The following is a 22752-nucleotide window of genomic DNA, read 5'->3' as shown; positions in this document are numbered from 1 at the left end:
GGTTTTGCAAGAGTGCAGGATTGTATCCTTAAACTATATTCTGACAAAAAATAAGTATTCTTTTAAACAGTTAAATATAATTTAATAGATTACATAACATGTCATAGCCAACTTTGCAGCCTATTCTATAGGGAGCACCCAGAACACCACTGTAACCATCATTATAAAACAAAGAATAATCTCAGATAGCAAACTGTACCTCAGCACCCTAGTTAAAACCAAATCAGATCAAGACTGTTGCAACTTCCACATCATATGTGAACTTTGTACAGTTAATTGAAGAGGGCATTTGAAACCTTACGACAAAGTTCGTTGAATCAAGATATACAAAATGCAATAATATAAGGAAAGCTGGATATGTACAGCACTAATTCATCAACAGATCCTATCCAGTAAACATCAATACATCAAGTAGCAGTTCCCATTTCACGATGTTAATCATAACCTTTGAGTTCAAGTTACAAACAGCCTTAAAAATCCAAATGGTTCTTGGTCTATTTACAGTATAAATTAATTGTCTTCATGAAGTCAAGGAAAATAATCTTTCAACCAAAAGTTGGCATGGCCAGGCAGATCGTACACAAGCTAAAAATGAATAATTAATTTAACAAAGCACTATTGCAATACATGATACAAGAAATAATTTGCTCGCAAAATGGATGAGATACATGTGATACAGTAAATTCCTAATTCACCATCAGTTTTACTATGTGATTTTAAATCCTGGATAATTCAAATATTTCATCTTAAAAAGTACAACTTTGAATTATCAATTGATTACACTGGTCTAGTAAACTGGTTGATGGCCACCAACAGTGGAGCAATTGAAAGCTGGATTGCTTAACAGAGAGCAGATTTTGAAGACTAATCCTTAATCTGTCTTTCATCCCAAAATCTTTGAAAACATTGCCACCTTAAACCAATGTCACCTGTCCCAGAATTCTACGTTTGAATCCTCTAAATCACCTACTGTCTCTATCACAGTGCAGAAGTGCTTGTTAATCAAAATCATAATTGGCAAATTACCTTTCCTCATTTTTCAACATGTTTGTAGTCTTCTGCACAACTGACAACCTCAACTTTCTCCAATCTCTCCAGTACAATCCAAATGGATGACAATGCACCATCTTATTGATTAATCATAGAATCATACAGTACAGAAGAGGCTTATCAGTTCATCAAGTCTATACCAACAAAAACTACTTTAATCTACACTAGTCCCACTTTCCAGCACTTGGCCACAACTGCGAATGTTACGACATTTCAAGTGTTCATCCAGGTGCTTCAAGATTGTGAAGTTTCCCACCTCAAACACACCCGATAGGCAGTGCATTCCACGTTCCCACCGCACTCTGGATGAAAACATTATTCCTCAAATCCCCTGTAAGCCTCCTGTACTACACCTTAAAACTATGCCCATTGTTATTAACTCTAACTATTGCCAACAGCTGCTTTTGATTCACCCTGTCCATGCCCCATTACCTTATACATCGCCAATCAGGTCTCCTTCAGCCTTCTGTATTTCAAAAGAAAATAAACTTTTCCGGCTCTCTTTAGAGCTAAACCGCTCAATTCCAAAATCGCTTCTCCACCCTTTGGCTGCAATGACAGGCTTTATATAGTGCAGTGACTATAAGTGCACACAGCACTCCAGCTGTGGCCTATCAAAGTTTTGTACAGCTCCAACACAACCTTCCTGCTCATATAATCTATGCCATGAACAATAAAGGCAAGTGAGCCATATGTTGCCTTAACCACACCATTAACCTGCCTTGCTGCCTTCAGGGACCTATGGATAAGCACCCCAATATCTCTGTGCCTCTTAGCTTCTTTGTGTCCTACCATTCATTGACACTTTTATCTCATCACTTCTTCCAAAGTTAATTATCTCTCATTTAACTTGATCTGCCACTGAAATGCCCATCTGTCCAATCCATACTTCTATAATCTAAGACTTACTTTCTCACAGTCAACCACACAGTCAATTTTTGTGTCATCCACAAAACTCCCACTTTTTTTTTCTATATCACTTATATATGTCACACACAATGAGGAACCCAGCACTGATCCCTGTGGTACGCCTCTGTATAACAGCCCCCAATTACACAAAACAGTTTTCTATCAACACCTTCTGTCTCCTACCACTAAGCTAATTTTGGATCCAACTCAAAGTTACTATTGATTCCACGTGCTTTCACAGTGGGTGGCGCAGTGGCACAGTGGTTAGCACTGCCACCTCACAGCACCAGAGACCCGGGTTCAATTCCCGCCTCGGGAATTCTCCCAGTGTCTTGCACATTCTCCCCGTGTCTGCATGGGTTTCCTCCGGGTGCTCCGGTTTCCTCCCACAGTCCAAAAATGTGCAGGTTAGGTGAATTGGCCATGCTAAATTGCCCATAGTGTTAGGTGAAGGGGTAAATGTAGCAGAATGGGTCTGGGTGGGTTGCTCTTCGGCGGGTCGCTCTTCGGCGGGTCGGTGTGGACTTGTTGGGCCGAAGGGCCTGTTCCCACACTAAGTAATCTAATCTAATCTTCTTTACAGGTCGCCCACGTGTGACCATGTCAAAGGTTTTGCTGAAATCCACAAACTTGATCAACTGCACTACCTTAAATCGATACAGTTGGCTGCCTCTGTGAAAAACTATATGACATTTGCTTAGTAGGACCTCCCTATAACAAAATCATGCTGATTATCCCTGATCAAACACTGCAGCTCTAAATGGAGGCTAATTCTCTCCATTAGACATCACTAGTCTAATAGTCTTATCTGTAATTACACCCACTCAACCTGACGTTTTCCTCATACACTGCTTGCATTCCCACCTATTTTTAAGTCATTTGCAAACATGTAGCATGTCAATTACTTGAATGAAGGAAGTGAACATGTGTTACAAATAATTGTGATTTGAACACTTATTCTTGTGGAACTTCACTAGTCACAGGTTGCCAACCTGAAAATGCCCCCCTTATCCCAACTCCCTCCCTATCAGTTTGCCAATCTTATATCCATGCTAATATAGTAACCTAATACCACAGACTCTTAACTTATTAAGTAGCTGAACATGGCTGTTCCTTACCAAATATTTTTTGGAAAGGTATGTTATATCTACTACTTCCTCTTTATCTGTCCTACATGTGTCCTACCTACTTACCACCACCCAGTAGTTCCCCTTCAAGTCAATCACCACCTGACTTAGAAATATATCACTGTTCGCAGGTCAAAAATCCTGGAATTTCATCTCGAAGGACATTGCGGGTCAACCTACAATACATGCACTACAGCAATTCACCATTATCTTCTCAAAGTCAACTAGAGAAGGCAATGAGTGCTAGGCACCCAACATCACCCACACCCCATGAGTGAATTTACAAAAAAAAACTTTGTCTCTACCACCTGCCTTGGAAAAATTAAACCACATTATGAATTAAAAAGTTGGTTCATAGCCCTTCCAATTTCCTCCCTCACCTCCCAGAGCAACCTAGGATGCAACTCACCTAGAATTGGGGATGTGTCCACTTTTAAGTCTGCCAAACCTCCAATACCTCTTCACTCACTGTGTCAATCTGCTCAAAGAACCGCTTGGCCCCTCTTCTCAAATTTCATCCTGACATCCTCCTTCTCCAAAGTGCAGACAGATCTGAAGTACTTTTTAAACACCAAAAACTAATGTTTAGGGTGTCCGCTGGTTCCTCGTACAGATTGTTCCCTTGTTCCCTAATGGGTCCTTCTTTTTCCTTGTTTATATGTGCTGAATATCCTGGGATTGTCTCTAATCTTAACCACTATTGTTTTTCATGTTCCCTCTTTGCTCTCTTATTTGCTCAAGTTGTCCCCTGCACTTTCTAAATTCCATTCAGGTCACCACTGATTTGCTCTCTTTGAGCCTTTTAAAAGTTGCCCCTCTCGTTTTTATCTAGCCCTGAATATTTCCAGATATCCACAACTCGCTGGACTTGTTGCTTGACATTTCACCCAAAAGGGAACATGTTGGACTTGTACTCTTAGAACTCTGTTTTGAACACTGCTCCACCTCTCCCCACACCCCCACACCCCCACCCAACCCACCCCACTACCCGCTCCCCCCCCCCACCCCGCACTGATCTGCAATAGATTTACTCAGCTGTCGCTGCTCCATCTTCTTTGGCCAGATCCTGTAATAAAATACGTTAGTCCCTTCCACTCCGCAGATGCAATTCCCAAATTAGAGGAAATGATCTGCTTCTGAAACTAACTTACATTCCTGATTTTCTGGATTCCTCAAATCTATTATTTTGTCCTCCAATTCTTTCTCCATTAGCTCTAATATCCTTCTACATTTCTTTCCCAGTGTTCTAGCCCCATATCCATTATTTTCATTCATCATAAATCGGGGAAAAAACTTGGAATTACTGGAAATGCTGTACAAAAACAAGACACATTATAAACACTCAACAGATCGAGAATTATCTGCAGACAAAGGTTACAGTATATTACAGATGAACAATACAATGCATTTTTCTTTCCCTCTTTTCAACCTAGTTACTTCTTAAAACTACTTACATAGAATAAATATAAATTTAGTCTCTTATCCAAGAAAAATAAGATAACAATTATCCAATTATAAACACACAAAAGGCATAAGGATTTGTATTGTAAAACTGTAAGGAACACAATAAAAGACTAATCTTAAATTATCCTTTTATAGAACCCAAATGTTTTATTTCTTTCATTTAATGTCATTCTAAGAGCTGATACTGGCTTTCAGTTCTTTTTTGCAAATAGAAATAATTCCAACAATCAGCAGACCATTTCAGGTTTGTTAAATGTCATGAAAACAGTTAGCAAGCTTTCTTTGAGCTAAACAGAGTCAATACGTTCGACAATATATTGATCACCGTATCATCCAGTTTAATATAAATGACCCCTCAAGGTTCAGAAACAGATTAATTTTTTAAGGCTGGTCTATCAAGCTAAACTTGTTCTAATATATGGGCAGCAGCTAACTCCTCTAGGCCAATGGGCCAAGGAGTGGCAGGAATTTAATTTGGATAAATGTGAGGTGCTACATTTTGGGTAGGCAAATCAGAGCAGGACTTATGCACTTAATGGTAAGGTCCTGTGGAAAGTGGCTGACCAAAGAGACCTTGGAGTGCAGGTTCATAGCTCCTTCAAAGCGGAGTTGCGGGTAGATAGGAGAGTGAAGGCGGCGTTTGGTATGCTTATAGGAGTTAGAAGATCATGTTGAGGCTGTACAGGACATTAGTTAACCCACTATTGGAATACTCCAATTCTTGTCTCCCAGCCATAGGAAGAATGTTGTGAAACTTGAAAGGGTTCAGAAAAGACTTATGTTACCAAGATTGGAGTGGTTGAGGTATAAGGAAAGGCTAAATAGGCTCGGGCTATTTTCCCTGGAACTTTGGAGGCTGAGGGGTGACCTTTATAAAAGGTTTGTAAAATTGTGACGGGCATGGATAGGATGAATTGCACAAGTTCTTTTCCCACTTGGGGAGGGGGTGGGGGGCGGGGGCAGGGGGGGATTGAGAATCTAACACAAGTGGGCATAGGTTTAAAGGTGAGAGGGCAAAGATTTAAAAGGGACCTAAAAAGGCAACTTTTCCCCATGTATATACGGAATGCGCTGCCAGAGGAAGTGATGGATGCTGGCCCAATTACAACATGAATAGGTAGGGTTTAGAGGTATATGGGCCAAATGCTGGCAAATGGCACTAGATTTGTTTGGATTTTCTGGTCAGCATGGACACGTTGAACCAAATGGTCTCTATCACGATGACTCTGGTAATGTGTCTAGAGGTTTGAAGTGTAGTCAAATTAGCCACAAGACAGTTATTTTATATCAGTGTTAGTCTTGACAAAACTATGTTCCACATAACCATATAACTACCTTGATCGGAGAGGTAATCAAGCATGGTTTGAAGCAAGAAGGACAGATGGCGAACTGCAAGAGCAGGATTTCCCATTCGTCTTGAAGCATAAACAAGTTCGTGGAGTAAGCGCATTTGCAATGCTGGCCAGCCTTTGTGAGTTCCTGCAATATTAATTTGGAATTACTACCACAGAGGACCAAAATTGACACACATTGATTATGATCATGAAATCAGAGTTCAAATACCAAATGATTTTTTTTTAAAATGGAAGAGATATGCAGAGGAAATTGTTAAACACTGACAGCAAGTATGAAGACAACAGACATAACTAAATATACCCCTTCTCAAAAATATCTCATTACATTTGGGTTTGTTTTGGAAAGTGGCTGGATTGCATCATCAAAATGGAATTCCAGCAAACAACGGGATACACAAAACTAAGTCACCAACCAAACAGAATGCTGGGGAATAGCTAGAATGTCAAAGGCACTTAAGCAGGCATGCCAGGGGATTCAAGATGGTGGCGACCCAGGTAGGTCTGCTTTGCTGAGCTCTGAACCAGAGCCCAGACAAAGTGGGGCACTCACCCTCCCTTCACTGTCCAATTTGTTAAAATAACTATTTCCTGACCCCTGGAACCAATTGCACCTTACTGTTCAGAACTGGTGCTAGTTTTAAAGATGACTCAGGGAAAAGGAGCACAGGAAGTGCATCTGGCAAGGACCCCCTGCCCCGCAGCAACGGTCATACCCACGGCTGTGACATTGGCCTCCACAGCCGGCCCAGAGGACTCACCTGCAGAGCGCAAAACTCAGAAGATCAACTCATTGATGGAGGAGACCTAGGCCAGGCTAGAATCAACCTCAGTCATGCTGCAGAGGCATGACCTAGAGATCCAATGTCCTGAGCAGGTTGTCAGGGGGATGGAGAACGGACCACTGCTTCAGAGATCACAGCCGAAGCCTCAGGGGGTCAGGTTCAGGCCCTGGAACATCAAGCGAGGCCGTTGGGGAACAGGAGAACATTTGGTTGCTGGGGCTTCCCAAATGGGAGGAATGCGGCCAACTTGTCAGCTTTCTGGAGCAATGGCTCCCACAGTTTCCAAGGCTGGAGGTTGAAATATGCAGGTGGGGGGTCGAGCGGGCACACCTGGTTGCAATGTGAAGGCCCGGATCAGATCAGTGCCCCCGCCCAATCCTAGTGTAACTTCAGCATTATAGAGACAAACAAATGATGCTGGAAGACTCTAAAGCACTGGGGAAAGGATCCCCAGGCTATGGTGGAAAAGGATCACGAATCAGTTTTCTCAGGACTTTTCCCTGGTCGTGACTCACAAGAGGAAGGCCTTTGATGAGGTAAAAAGGTGACTGAAAGACCTGAATATCCAGTATGCCATTAGATACCCAGTGACACTGCATTTCAGCCACAGAGGGTTTGTGTTCAACTTTGATTCACTGGAAAAGGCAAAGGACTTCTTGGATGCTCTAAAATATACCAACTGGCCTGAATTATATGGACAACTATTCTACTCCGCCCCTTTTTTTAAAAAAATGTGCCTGGTTTACCTGGCTGTCGCGGGGCAGGGGGGGTAATCTTGGCCTTCCTTTTCATGTGTCAGGGTCATAATTATCTCCTTTCCCCTTTTTTGTTCTCTCTCCTCTCTTCCCCCTCCCGGTCATCCTTTGTTTGGACTGGGGTGGGGGGGGGAAAGGGGGAAGCAGGGAAGAGGTTGTTGTTGTTGTTGTTCCATTAGTGCCTAGGATTACAGTATAGAAGGGATGGGTCGGGTGCCCACTTTTAACTTTGTCATAAGATATTGGTTTTTTTTCTTTACTTTGTGGTGTCTGGGGCAGGGGCATGGCTTGATCATGGTGGGATTAATGGGTGGTATGAGCACCCCCAGTGGACAAGGGGGAAAAGTCTTCTTTCAATTATATTTAATACTGTTATGTTGTAGAAGTAGTTGTTAGAAGTTTTGATTTAGTATTTGGAGGTTGCATTTTAAGCTTATGTACTGTTCAAGTGAGGGTTGATGAGAATGAGCACTCGTTCACAAGTGAGAGACTGAGGGAAATAAGATTTGGCAATTTACTTAATGGCACCATGCCAATTGATCTTTTTGTTCCATGAGTTTTGTTTGTAGAAAATTATATGTAGTATGACAATTGTTACACCTCACTGGGGTACTGCACTGGCTGTTAAACCCTGCTATTTCCCAAGTTTCAAAAAAATGCGAAAAATTTTCAAAAGTTTACAGAATTACCTAGTTTATCTGTCTTTTAGGCCCATATTGACAGAAAGCACAGACCAGGTTTCTGAATTACCAGGTATTGTTATTAATACAAATAAATAAAACTTGGTGTTGATTAACTGTGTGAACCATTGATATTTAACTTTCCTTGTTAAAACTCTAATCTCTTATAATTTTCACACACACACACACACACAGAGGAAGAAAAATAGGTGTGGTGCTTGGAGGTAAAAGCTATGAAGGTACATCGCCCCTTGTTCACAGGGTTCACTGAGATGGTCCCTTTTGTTTGTCAGGACTTGCTGCTGCTTGATACTGCTTCTTCAGTCACTTTCTTTCTTGTGAAAGATACAAGGTAGCTATTGACACTTACAAAAGCGCGAGCTTACTGGTTAACAGCCACAGCTTGCAGTATTTGCTGAGGGAAAAATAAGCTGTCTTTCTTCAGGCATGAGGTGTTTTTCTGCAGAGGGAAAAAGGAGCCCAATGGCTTCTTCATACCTTCACAACCCCTACCTGTTCAGCTCCCAGGGAGCCAATCGCATAATTACTGGCAAGCAGAAGATTTCTGTCATTAATACTTGGTCCCGAGACCACAGACAAATCAGATACTTCTTGCAAACCAAAGCTCCATTTGTCCACAGGCTGCTGGCTCCAACTACTCCGTAACAAGACTTTCATTCTGACAGTGCTTTCACCAGATGAGCTGCAGCATTTAAGAAATATGGCATACTATCACGTTCTGTGTGGATTATAAATGCAGGCATAACCAATATTGTCCACATGCTGAGAGTGAAATTACAAAAGTTTGTGCTCCGACACATGTACCGTTTTCTTTTTGCTATCTCTCATGAATTTTTTGCATCTCTTTTGCATTTGGTTCCCACCTTGGGCATTTTCTTTTGTGCTTCATCTCTACTACCAGCGTAAGTTCTAAGTCCTCATTTGTTAATCCGTCCAATCTGTTCCATTGCCTCATTATCTGGTGATAGTTGATCCTGAGGTAATTCCGTGACTGTTTGCCTCAGGCCTTGCATGGAAGCAGATCCCAAACCTACATCAACTAGAGTGTGAATCAAACCCATGATTTGGTGTTATTCTGAACCACATGCTCTAGCCAACTAAGCTAACCACCCCTTTGCCATTAGCAATATTGAGAGGAATTTGTATATGTAGAAAGATTTAAGTTAGGGCACATCAGTTATACTTAAGTAATCATATTTAAATTTTCAAAAGTATTCAAAAAAATTAGAAAGAAAAGTCAGTCATTTAATTGTTTCTACTCTCAGAGATGTCTCTGTGATAGAATTCACATGGAGATGCAAAGTTTGCTCAGCTATTAGTTTGTTATAAACTCCAAAACATGTTGTATAAAAGGTCATTGGATAGGCACATGGATGAGAATGGAATAGTGTAGGTTAGATGGGCTTTGGATTGGTTCCACAGGTTGGCACAACATCGAAGGCCGAAGGGCCTGTACTGCACTGTAATGTTCTATGTTCATAGTTTTAATTCAGCACTATGAAAGGAGTTCTTCCTTTGGGTGGGTGGGTGGGGAGGTGGCACAGGGGTCTCAGACTGCTTTGACAATCATGGCTAGCCATTCGCTTAAATGATGCACCAGGAATGTTAAGGGGAGTCATTCACCAATCAAAAAAGAATTTTAAAAACTGTCAAGCCTAAGAAAAGAGAGGGTGGATGTAGCCTTGTAATAAGAAACACACTTGCCGGATAAGGAGCATTTGAAGTTGCAACAGGGAGGATTTGGCCAGGTGTTTTTCTCATCTTTTAACTCGAAAAGCAGAGGAGTGGCTATTCTCTTCCAAAGAACCTCCTGTTTCAAATGCTAGGCCAAATTAAGCCCGAGTCCGGGCGATTCATAATACTTAAAGCTTTAACACATGGAGAGGAATACGGAATTCTGAATGTATATTGCCCACCAGCACATCCCTTTAAATTCATAACAATTGCGCTCTCTAGATTGATGGCCATTGGGGCAAGTCAAACAACTAAAGGCAGAGACTTTAATCACTATTGACCCAAAGTTGGGCAGGATGCCTAGGGGTCTTGCAGGTATGTCTCCGCAATCCAGGTAGATGGTGGACTTGAACAAGGAGTTAGGATTGGCAGATGTATGGAGATGCCTTCACCCTGAAAGGAGAGATTTTACCTTTTTTCTAATCCACTTAAGTGCTATACCAGAATTGGCATTTTTTTTTGTCCCATCAGCCTTTTTGAACTCGGTACTGCGTGCAGAATAGGGAATACAGCTGTCTCTGATCATGCTGCAGTGAATATGGAGGTCAAGGCCAGAGCTGGTGGGGTGGGTTCTGACACTGGCACACGGACCCTTTTTTCCTGAAAGGTAGCAAATTTAGAGGATTTTTTGCAGCAGTTTAAAATTTTCTGATATCAATTCAGGCATGGCCAACAACCCATCAGTGCTATGGGAGACTGCCAAGGCCTATGCACTGGGTTTAATTATTTCTTACCCTGCAACCCGGAAACAACAGAGGGGAGAACAGCAACATTTGCTCGAGGCTCGCCTGAAGGCGGCTGAGTTAGCATATTTTGACAGACAGTCTATACCTAAATTACAGAGGATTACAACCCTTAGGGCTACTTTGAAAGCTGCACTTACCCAAACAGCAAAGAGGGAAATCTCTTTTGCAACCCAGAGACTACTCGAGTATGGTGATAAACTGGGTAGATATCTAGAATACTTGGCCAGAAAGAAGAATGCCCCCCGCCAATCTACTATTTCCATCAGAGTACTAGTACTCTTACTTGCAATGGAGAATTTAGAAAGCTTTTTTTTGAGCTGTATCAGTCAGAGGGCTGTGAGGATAGAAAGATGAAGATGGAGTCCTTTAAGGCCTTGGACCTGTTAGGTGTAACATCAGAGCAGGTGTCCTTTTTGAGTATCCCCCTGACAATTCAGGAAGTGCAGGAGGCGGTGAGGCTGCTCCAGAGTGGTAAAACACCTGTACCAGATGGATTTCAAAGTACGTTTCATAAAGAGTTTATAGACAAGCTGGCCAGGCCACTCTTGGATATGTTCAATTACTCAGTCAGGGCTGCCTCCCATCATCTTTGAGAGAAGCAAATATTTCTCTTATCCTGAAGAAAGGAAAAGGCCCAGAAGATTGCACTTTGCACAGGCCCACATCATTATTCAACGTGGATTTTAAAACCCTGTCGAAAATGCTAGCATTTAAGGTTGGAGAAGTTATTGCTTTTTATTGTAAAAGGAGGACTAGACGGGTTTTAGTAAGGGTCATAGGTCCACTAATAATATTAGAAGAGTATTAAATATGGTCCAAATATGTCAGCAAAGAGTGATCCCAGGTTTGGTATTCTCCCTGGATGCAGAGAAAGCATTTGATCCGGTGGAGTGGCCGTACCTCTTTTATGTCATTGAACGGTTTGGTCTTGGGGAGGTTTTTACCAAATGGGTGGCAGTGCTGTATAATGATCTGAAAGCAGCGGTGCTCACTAACAGTATAAGATCAGATAGTTTTAGTGTCCACAGGGACTGCCGGCAAGGGTGCCCTCTCTAGCCACTACTATTTACATTGGTGATCAAGCCGCTGGTGGAAGCCATTCAGACGGATCCCATTTTTAACTGCCCCAGAGGTAGGGTCAGGCACGCATAAAATTATCCTCTGTGCAAATGATGTCCTTCTCTTTTTAACCGATCCAATGACATCTGTGCCCTGCTTAATACAAGTGATTAATCTATTTGGTTTCTTGTCCCGGTACAAAATTAATTTCATGAAATCAGAAGCCATGCCTGTGGGGGGGGTCTTACTAGTATATCCAACTTTGGGGATGGAACAGATTTCCCCTTCCGGTGGTCACAGGGAGGTTTTCTGTATTTAGGTATTTTTATTACCCCAGTTTGCGATCAATTATATAAAGCCAATTAGGAGCAGCTGCTAGAGAAAATCAGGCAGGACTTTCGGCATTGGGAAGATCTTCCGATATTTTGGTTGGGCAGGATATCGTCTGGTTAAGATGAATGTTCTTCCTTGTTTATTACATCATAGGAGAATGCTCCCTTTGATGCTGCCAAGCTTTACGCAGGCTTTACAGCTGGCTTGGATCTTTAATTTGGCATCTTCGGTGGCCTCTTATGAAGCTAGATAAATTGCAGCTTCCGCAGGAGAGGCGGCGGGGGGGGGGGGGGGGGCTGTCTCTTCCGGATTTTTAGTAGTACCAATTGAGCTCCTTGTTAACCTATTTGGCTGAATGGGCTTGTCATGATCCAGGATCAACTTGGCTCGACATTGAGGCCTCCCAGACAAAATGCTCCCCCCCACCACCACCCCCCACCCCCCCAATTAAATGGTTGTTTATGGCCAAGATGAGAACTGTTATGGATAACTGTGTTTAGGGTTTTTACAGTGAAAGCATGGATGCGGCAGGGTGAGGGCAATTTACAAAAAAAAAGACTTCCCCTTTCACACCCATTGTAGGAATTTCAAATTCTAGCCGGGTTCGATGGACTCTGGCTTTAAGCTCTGGGAGTCCAGAGGAATCTCCTGTTTGGGAGATCTATTTGGCGGGAGGTCATGTCCTTCGAAGAGCTGAGTCTGAAGTTAGAGCTATCTAGGAAGGATCTCTTTCGTTATTTTCAGGTAAGGGACTTGGTACAAAGAAAAATAAAGAGACTACATTGATGGTTAATCCTTACAAATTGGACACAGTAGTGCACTCCGATCTATGGGTGCTCTCTCAAGTAGCACTCTCTATTACCTGTTAGGTAGCAATATTTTGAAGGACATTGAATGGCAACATAAAACCTGGGCTTGAGAGTTTGGGGTGGAAATCTCCTCAGAGATGTGGGAGGATATCTAGGAAAATGTTAGGAAGACCTCTATTTGTAATAGGAACCCGGCTATTCAACTGAAGGTACTCCATAGGGCTCACCTGGCACCAGAACAGCATGCAAAATTCAAGACAGGAATGTCCCCAGTGCGCCCCAAGTGCAAAATGGAGATTGGTACTCTTACTCGCTGCTTGTGGTCATGCCACAAGATCCACAGGTGTTAGGATGACATAGCGAATGTTTTGGTTAAGGTTTTGGAAACGGAGGTTAACTTGGGTCTCCCAAATCTTCCCTCCCTGGATGCGCATGGGAAGAAATTGATTTAATATTCTTTTCGGTAATTCTAATGAGCTGAGTGTCAGAGAATCCCCCAGGACTCCCAAGTTGGTGTAGGATAGTCATGGAACACATTCCCCTGGACTTCCTTACGCATATGGTGCACCGAAAATCGAATTGTTTTACAGAACATGGTGGCCCTTTCTGAATTATATTGATGTAGATATATCAGCTATATTATTCAGGGCCTTTGTTTAGCCATGAGGACAGTGTCTGTCGACTTGGGGGCCCCTGGGAGGAAGAATCCCAAACAAATACGGGTCTACTTGCTATTGCTCCCAGTGGTGGGGAGCTGTGATGAGATTGTGCTAAGTGATGTCATTTAATTGAATATCATTTCATTTACCTTGTTATTACTTGGTTTAATTTTATTTCGTCTGTTTATTTATTTATTTTCCCTCTCTTTAGTTATTTAACTAAACAATTTAGTTATTTAAATTTAACTAAATTTACTATTTAGTAAAATCTAGTAATCTACTACTAGATTAGTACTTTTTCTGCTTTTTTTGTGTTTCTGTCGTCTGTGGAGTAGAGTAGCAGTTTGTTTTCTATTGTTGCTACTATATTATAAAGTTGTCATACTATTTTGTATTGGTTTCGTAATTTTGTAAAAACCTAAACTTTCTTTTAAATAAAAATATTTATTAAAACAAAACCAGACATGCCAATAATGGTGTGCAACCTTGACAAAACCAAATCTGAATAAATATAAGGTATAAATACTATATTCAATACAGAAACTTTTTTAAAATATAAAAGTAGATTGTCTATAGCTAGGTTGAATCACTATCATGCATTGCAATCATACAGGTCGCATTAAGTTAAGGCAATTAAATCTAAGCCAGCTGTGTGCAGGAGTAAGAGCTAACTACACCATTTCTCCACAATGGGTAAAAACTGAACTATGTTGGCAAATGTCACAAAAGGCAAACAACACAGTTGGTGGTACAGAAACATAATCAAAAGGTGAAGAAGAAATTGTTAACTGATAGATAATATCTAATCAGCAATACAATCTAAATAGTGGATTATGCTAAATTTTCTCAAATCCATCAGCTGCTTACATCAGAATAAGAGTTAATAGATTTCATATTTAGGGACTACAAGCTGAACTGGAATTTGGACAGTTATAAAATGAATTTTTAAAATTCTGTAACTTAAAAATAAAGTGTTAAATATTATTGAGCTGTCCAATACAGTGCTTTTTTTTGGACGCAAAAAGAGGAAGAGATTAAGAGTGAATAGTAGAGGAAAAAGCTTTCAAGTTAAGGCAATTCTGCCTGTTAACAAGCCTTTGATCAAGATTTAAAAACATGTTAAGTGCAGTAGAGACTTGAAAACATTGAGCCTGCAGTGTCCTCTGTCCTTCTCTCTGTGATGAAGAAAGAAAACACCAAAAAGTTAAGAGAAAGAATTCTGACAAGAAAAAAAACAGAGTTCACTTGATCAAATTGAGGGGCATCCTTCACGATAGACTTTTGACACTACATTTGACCAATGCAAAAAGAACTCCGAGGGGAAAAAGCACTTTCCAGTTGAGGTCTGGACTTTTGCTCTTCAAAACTTTGTTTGCTCTGTCTATATTCTTTTCCAAACTATTTGTCTTTTGTCTGCTTTAATTACAATTCAGAATCCATTTGTTTGGGAATATTGAAGGAGTGTAGTTGAAGTGGAATTAATTGGGAATCTTAATTTTTACAAAAGCAATGGAAAGAAATGTGTTCTCCAACAAGTACAGTAATTCACAATGCTACAAAAGTAACCTGGTATGATCTGTCTTGTGCTGCTTCAAATAGTCAGGCAAGTCAAATTGTAGTGGTCTCAGTGGAATTTTTACATAGTTATACTTTTTGGTGGCAACTTGTGGAACAGTGAGGTATAATTATCGGCATACTGATTTCAGCTGAGTTGTGATAACAGTGTACCAAATTCTTTGTTTTCATTTTTGTTTGTAATCTTTGCTTTACAAGAGAAGCCAGCAGTCTGAGAACTTCACATGCACGGCACACTCAGCTCCAAGTGGATGTTACCAGTTGGATGTTCCAAAATATGGGTTACCTGCAATTATGCCCAAAAATAGGAAGGAGCAAGTTGCAAGGGTTTCAAACAATCCCAGGTTATAATTCAAAGGTCAACAGAATTCAAAAGGTCCCAGGCAGTGTAGAAGTCAATGAAAGACAGCTCTGCTTCTATCAATACTGCTGAAAATGCAGTTGAACCACATGACATCTATTCAGGGGACTCTGCGTGAAGTCAAGAGTAGTTGTATATCTCTGTACTGACAGAACTCAAGATAATATTTAAGGAGTTAGCAGACAGCTAGTTTTTGGATCAAAGCTCCACAAAGATTCTGGGAATTGATTGGGCTCAGCAGATATCACATGCTGTTAACAATCAGCACAGCTGAGAGTGAGGGTTGAAAAGCTTAAAGGCAGTATTGCTTGATGGAAATGGATAAGATTAAAGCTGAAGGAAAAAGATTAAGCTGTCAGTAAAAAAGCCATAATTCTACCTGTCGGTAAGTAAAGGAGCGTAATCTTAAAGTTTGGCAGGCATGGATCCAGCAAAGAAAAGCAAGCAGCCATTGAGGCAGGACATAACAGAATGGCTCTTAAAAGGGAGTTTCAAATCTAGATTGGCAGAAATAAAGCACTGTAATCCTTTATAAACCTAAGATATCGTACATACCAAGTCAATAATGGGTGGGGGCTGTTGTGGTGGGGATATCTATAGGATGTACTTTGTTTTTTTTAATTTGACATCCATCTTGGGGTGTTCGAGAACAGGAGAAATATGAAAATGGAAAACCAGGAACGAAGTTGAATATATACATTGTGTCAGCCTTGACGGCAGAAGACATCAATAGCATTCCCAAGGAACTAAGTAATTGAGCGGTTGGGGTGAGGAAATAAATATAATGACTAGTATAACCACTGGCATTAATTGGTCAAGAATTCTTACATTCTAGAAGAGTTCCAGAGAACTGGAAAAAAACTGCCCACATAGCATCTTCATTCAGTAAAGGAAGGAGACCAAAAAAAAGAGAAAACTATAGTCCAGTCAGCTTAACATCTATCATTAAAACAATGTGGGAGTTTATTACAGAAAGTGCAGTAGCAGAGCATTTAGGAATATGTAAAATAATCAGTCAACTTGGTTTCATGAAAGGCAAATTATGCCTGATGAATTAAATAGATTTTTTTGAAGATATAAGTAGGACAGTTAAAAGTAAACCAAGAGAGGATTTACTTGGATTTCCAAACAGCACTGAAAAAAGTACCACACTTTTGGCCACAATTAGAACTTGTGGTGTTGGGAGTTGTATATTACAGGTAGTTCTCCTATAACATCTTATTTGCATTCCAACAAAACCTCACTTAATACAAAATCACTTAGGATAAATAAAAGGGGCCTATAGGAAAAGTGGGGCTGGGGCAGACCAGCCCCTAAAAAAAATATCGAGGAGAAAGTGAGGACTGCAGATGCTGGAGGTCAGAGCTGAAAATGTGTTGCTGGAAAAGACCAGGTCAGGCAGCATCCAAGGAACAGGAGAATCGACGTTTCGGGCATAAGCCCTTCTTCAGGAATGAGGAAAGTGTGTCCAGCAGGCTAAGATAAAAGGTAGGGAGGAGGGACTTGGGGTGGGGTGGGGGGTGGTGGGGACGCGTTGTAAATGCGATAGGTGGAAGGAGGTCAAGGTGAGAGTGATAGGCCGGAGTGGGGGTAGGGGCGGAGATGTCAAGAAGAAGATTGCAGGTTAGGAAGGCGGTGCTGAGTTCGAGGGATTTGACAGAGACAAGGTGGGGGTGCAATCTTCCCCTGCAACCACAAGAAATGTGAAACTTGCGCCCACACCTCCCCCCTTACTTCCCTCCAAGGCCCCAAGGGATCCTTCCATATCCGCCACAAATTCACCTGCACCTCCACACACATCATTTACTGTATCTGCTGCACCTGATGTGGCCTCCTCTATATTGGGGAGACAGGCCGCCTACTTGCGGAACGTTTCAGAGAAGACCTCTGGGACACCCAGTCCAACCAACCCGTGGCTCAACACTTCAACTCCCCCTCCCACTCCACCAAGGACATGCAGTTCCTTGGGCTTCTCCATCGCCAGACCATAGCAACACGACGGTTGGAGGAAGAGCGCCTCATCTTCCTAGGAACCCTCCAACCACAAGGGATGAACTGATTTCTCCAGTTTCCTCATTTCCCCTCCCCCCACCTTGTCTCAGTCAAATCCCTCGAACTCAGCACCGGCTTCCTAACCTGCAATCTTCTTCCTGACCTCTCCGCCCCTACCCCCATTCCGGCCTATCACCCGCACCTTGACCTCCTTCCACCTATCGCATTGCCAACACCCCTCCCCCAAGTCCCTCCTCCCTACCTTTTATCTTAGCCTGCTGGACACACTTTCCTCATTCCTGAAGAAGGGCTTATGCCCGAAACGTCGATTCTCCTGCTCCTTGGATGCTGCCTGACCTGCTGCACTTTTCCAGCAACACATTTTCAGCCTAAAACATATTACTCGTGATAACTCAACAATCACCCAAAAGGCTAACGCAAAGTACAACATAGCCTGAGTGAAGGTTGAAGTCATTTTTATTACTGGAACAAAAGTAAATTTAACAGTACATTTTTTAAAAAATCTAAGGAAGTTAAGCTCTGGTCAGTACCTCTCATAGAAAGCTGCTCTATCAACAGCTGACATTGATGCACATACAGCATGAACACTGGTTGCAACATCGTGCAGAGGCCTTAGCACAGACATTGACATGCGCAGAACAAAACAAATCAATGCCTGCTGGAATTGCACTATCGCGAACAGAGTTAAAGCATTCTCGAAACTACCATTCCAGAATTCTTCAGCAATGTTATAGCCAAATCACACTGCCAAAACAGTTATTCCAGAACTACCTGTACCATGGTTGGAGGATTGGCTTACAATTAGATAACAGAGTTGGAATAAGGGGCACATTTTCAGCATGGCAACCTGTAGTTAGTGGAGTGCTGCAGGGATCAATGTTCAGGACACACAGTCATTTACAACATGTATTTATGGCTCTGACAAGGAAAGTGATGTGTTATAGTCAAATTTATGGATGACAAAAAGAGAGATGGGAAAACAAATGGCAGGAACAACAAACAGCTTGAAGAATTCAGACAGGATGAGCGAATGAGCAATAGTTTGGAGATGGAACATAACGCATGAAAATGTGGGCTTATGCACTCTGACAGAAAGAATACAAAAACTGAATTGTAAATTAGTTTAAATGGAGAAAGCCACAGAAAGCTGCAAAAGAACTTGAGGATCCCCATATATAAATCATACAAGAAAAAGGCATACAGGTCAGCAGGAAGATCTTGCTAAAACTATATAAAGTACTAGTTAGACAACAACTAGATTACTGTTAAGATTTTGACTGTCCTGTCTAAGAGAAAACACACTGGTATTGGGGAAGAGTCCAGTTGGATTTATGGTATGGAGAGGATCTCTTATGAGGTGAGTTTAAGTAGGCTGGACCTCCACTCATTGGAGTTAAATGAAAGCTATTCAATTCCTGTTTCATTAAGTTATAAAAATATTTTATTTAACAACTAAAGTAAAAGTGAGTGGGGAACTGAAGGGGGCAGTAGCAGCAGCAGCCACTACTCTAAAAACAGGAGGCCCAATTGTTGTTTGTGCAAAGCCATGTGGCTTCATTCGCTTTCTGAAATCCCCTGGACCTTGCACTGTTTCTACTTTTAACCAAAATAAACACCCTGGTGCCTTGCCAAATTACAATATGGCTATTTGGTCTCAGGTCACAACAATGCTCATTTCACTGCAACATGTAATCAACAATGACAGTAAAGTTTTAAGAAAATAAATATTTTGGTTTGCAGTCTGCTGCATGCACAGCTAAGTTTGTCCAGTACCTTTCAACTGGACCACTCTAACAGAACTCCCTGTTAACATGGAAGTTCCAACATGGAGTGAGGTTGGCTGATCTCAACCTTTGGCTGCTCTTAATATTTTCCTTGAGGCCTTGATTTGATAGGACAAGCCAAAAAGGTGCAAATATCTTCAGTTAGAGAAGCAGACCTTTTATTTCTATGACCAAAAATTGAAATGGTGACCACTGTGAACAAAACATCATGTTTTAGTCAACATCCCAAGTCTGGTCATTGGCAGGGTGTTTTAAACAAAAACAATATGGCCAGCAATACATGAACATTACTGACTGAACAGCCTTCCAGTTTGGAATGAGAAAGATCCCAATCAGATCAAACGCAAAATATCAACATTCAATTCTGACACTTGCACGAAATGAAACAGGCTATGTTTGAAGTGGAATAACGTTGATTATGAACTAAAATTTAAGATGCATAAGCTTTATTCAAGCTTAAGAGATCGAAAAAAATGAAATTTTACCTTTGAAGTCTTGGGGATCCAATGACAAGCTATATCCAGATAACGTCTCCAACAGCAGTTTATAACAAGCTCTCCACCCCGGGTCAGCAATTGATGTTGTCACACATTGCATTGCTGCTACACGCTTGAAGAAGGCAGCTTTACGATGAAAACCTATCAGGTCATATAACTCAGAAAGGACACTATATCGTTGAATCTTCTCCTCTTCGGAAAGCTACAAAACATAATTTCATGAACTAGGAAATACTTATTACATTAAAATTTATCATTCAGCATCCGCATATAAAAAAATTGTATTAAATTTATGAGAAAAAGCATATCTTGGCAGAGTAACTTAATTAGTAAATGTGGGCAGGTGGTACTTGATGAATCAGAGAAAATGTTTGAAGGGCCATGCACTTTTTCCAATGCCTCAGCTTTATCCTGCATGTTTCCAGAGAATCATAGAATCCTTATGGTGTGGAAGCAGGCTATTCAGCCCATCAAGTTCACGCAAACCCTCCAACAAGCATCATAATCCAGATCCACCCCGACCCTATCCCTGTAACCCTGCATTTCCCACGGCTAATCCACCTAAACCTGCACATCTTTGCACTTTGGAAGGAAACCAGAACACCCTGAGAAAACCCATGCAGACATTAGGAGAATGTCAGTGTGGAGTTTGCACAGTCACTTGAGGGTGGAATTGAATCCAGGTCCCTGGCACTATGAGACAGTAGTGCTAACCACTGAGCCACCATGCAAATTCCTTACAAAGTCTGGTTTCAAACCAGACACTGATGAGACAGCAGATATGCTTGATCTCTTCAGGCATGTTCTTGAAATCATCCCCAAGGCATTTGTACTGTTCCCCCTAATAGCCTTCGGCTATGATCAAGTACCAAATTGTGACCAACAACCTGCTGCCAAGCAAACAAATGATATGCCTTGACCATAAAACTAATATTCCTCTTCCAAACAGCTCAACACCTTGATCTATTGTAATGAACGCCAAACTTGAGAAAACATGGATCATTTTCCATATCTTATGAGCCTTCTCTCATTAAAACCAAATGGGGACAAGGAAATTCATCACTGTTGCCAGTGTACCAGCTTCATCTTCAGCCAACTAAGAATAAAAAAGAGAATACTTACATGCTCAAACTTACCATTTGAAATGGAGCATTCATGAAGTATGCAAGAAAATTATTGCATGTAGCTGCTAATTCAAATATCGCAAATCTATCTATTTATAGAAATGTGCAAGGGATATTTGGTTCAGAATCACCCTAATGACATGCATATCATGGAAGCCAATGAAAATATTCATAAATGCTGGGTGTAAAGTGGTCTTGTGCAAACTCCATTTATTTAAACACTTAAGTCATTGAAAGTAACACTTCGGTTCAAATGACAGATAAATGACAGTGCATCTAAATCACCATGATGCAGTCATGCATCTATGCCTTCCTTCAGCAGCACATTAGTAAATAGGGTCAAAATGCTGAACCCATTGATTGGCATAGCATTGCCATCAAAATGCAAGTCCTGTATATGGATTGTAATTGAACATGAAGGAATCTTCCATTGCGTATAAGAAAACTAGTGCAGGATTAGATGTAACAACTTGTTTGACCCTTTGGCCAATTAATGTTGCGTATAAGTGGTCAGAAATGAGTTAAGGAGGAACAAAAATCTGACTCTCTTAGGCAGCCCACAGATAAAGGAGTTCAGTGAGCCATGAAGATAGGTTCAATGATATGTACCACTAGCCCAGGCCATTATTCTTACAGATAGTCATAAACATTTCAGTAAACTTGCTTGAGCAGATCTGAGCAGTCATGTCGGACAACAGGTCCAATGAATACAAATTTGGATCATTAAGAACGGCATGCATTTTATACATATAATCATACTCAAAAATGACAATTCTAGTCCCATTATCAGACCAACAGATTTGTATCTCAGAATTGGCTGGGAAGCCTTGTAACAGCCATAAATATATATTTATGTAGGTTTTAAAAAGAAAACCTCCATTATTTATGTACTTGATCAGCTCGGCATCTTTTCAAAACCTCAGCATCCATAATGCATGCTGGTTTGTGGTAGAAAAGCTGAGAATAAAAAGGCATTTAAAGTCAACAAATAACTCTTCCCACTTGGTGTCGGATGAAGGTGCATCTAAATTGAACTCATGCACGAGAACAAACCCCTTACTTTCAGAGAGTTAGCCATCAGAGATTTAATCATCAGAGTAATTTCAAAGAAAACATGATCAAATAGCTTTACCATGTTTGGCAGCATAATTTTAAGAAAACTAAAATTGGACAAATTCAAGAACATTCCCAAGTACTGAACAGAAGATCTACAAAAATGAAAGTTTTTTTTTCCTAATTGAAACTACTGGCCCATGTATAACTATAGATAAATTAAAATACATTTCCTCAAGTTAAACTTAAGTTTAATAGCCAACTGAAGTAACAAGTCATTGTTTTCATTGAATGTTGAACAGGTCTCAATGATTGTCCATCAATGTGATACCTATTTCTTTCTGAAAGGATTCAAGAGGGCAGCAGTGGAGGAGCCTCAATATAGCATTAGTAGAGGAAACGCCTCAGATTTACTGTGTCATAGGAATGCAAACAGCCAGCTTCACCTGTGGTTCAAAGTTTTGGCATACCTTCTGGAATACAGAAGGCTGCTGTCAAGAAGGACATTTTACCACCTAAGAAATGCAGCATGAGCTTCAGTGCTGGTGAGATGCCAAGTATGTAGGCCATTTGCCCCAACAACTCATGATGGCATCAGACAACTTCTCCCTTTGACCATTTGCAGTTGACAATGTCATTGATGCTGAATTAGCCCATGCGTGCAAGACTCAATAGTACACCTACAATTAGATGTGATTCTGTTATTAGAAACCATTTATTAAATCATGCAGAGTAAGAGATATATCAGAAATCAATTTAAGATCAGCCAGGTCACACTGGAATAGGAAGGGGTAACGCATGTAAACATTAAAAAAGACAGTAAATCGAGTGAGCGGGATATAATAAAAAGGTAAAATTAGTG

General features: G+C 41.0%; 1 protein-coding gene across 4 annotated transcripts in view; it reads right to left on the bottom strand.

The window, feature by feature from the left end:
- Positions 1 to 22752, bottom strand: part of trappc9 (trafficking protein particle complex subunit 9) — a 619414-nt gene that overhangs the window by 532894 nt on the left and 63768 nt on the right. For all 4 annotated transcript variants that reach the window (XM_072570417.1, XM_072570415.1, XM_072570419.1 and 1 more), the window contains 2 exons: positions 19702 to 19915; positions 5886 to 6029 (listed from right to left, as the gene is read on the bottom strand). In XM_072570417.1, coding sequence (XP_072426518.1) covers positions 5886 to 6029; positions 19702 to 19915 — 358 coding nt within the window. The remainder of the gene's footprint in view (positions 1 to 5885; positions 6030 to 19701; positions 19916 to 22752) is intronic.

Source organism: Chiloscyllium punctatum, chromosome 5 (genome assembly GCF_047496795.1).
Source record: "Chiloscyllium punctatum isolate Juve2018m chromosome 5, sChiPun1.3, whole genome shotgun sequence".
Lineage (NCBI taxonomy): Eukaryota > Metazoa > Chordata > Chondrichthyes > Orectolobiformes > Hemiscylliidae > Chiloscyllium > Chiloscyllium punctatum.
Note: the sequence above shows the minus strand (reverse complement) of the source record. Positions and strands in the feature narration are given on the sequence as shown.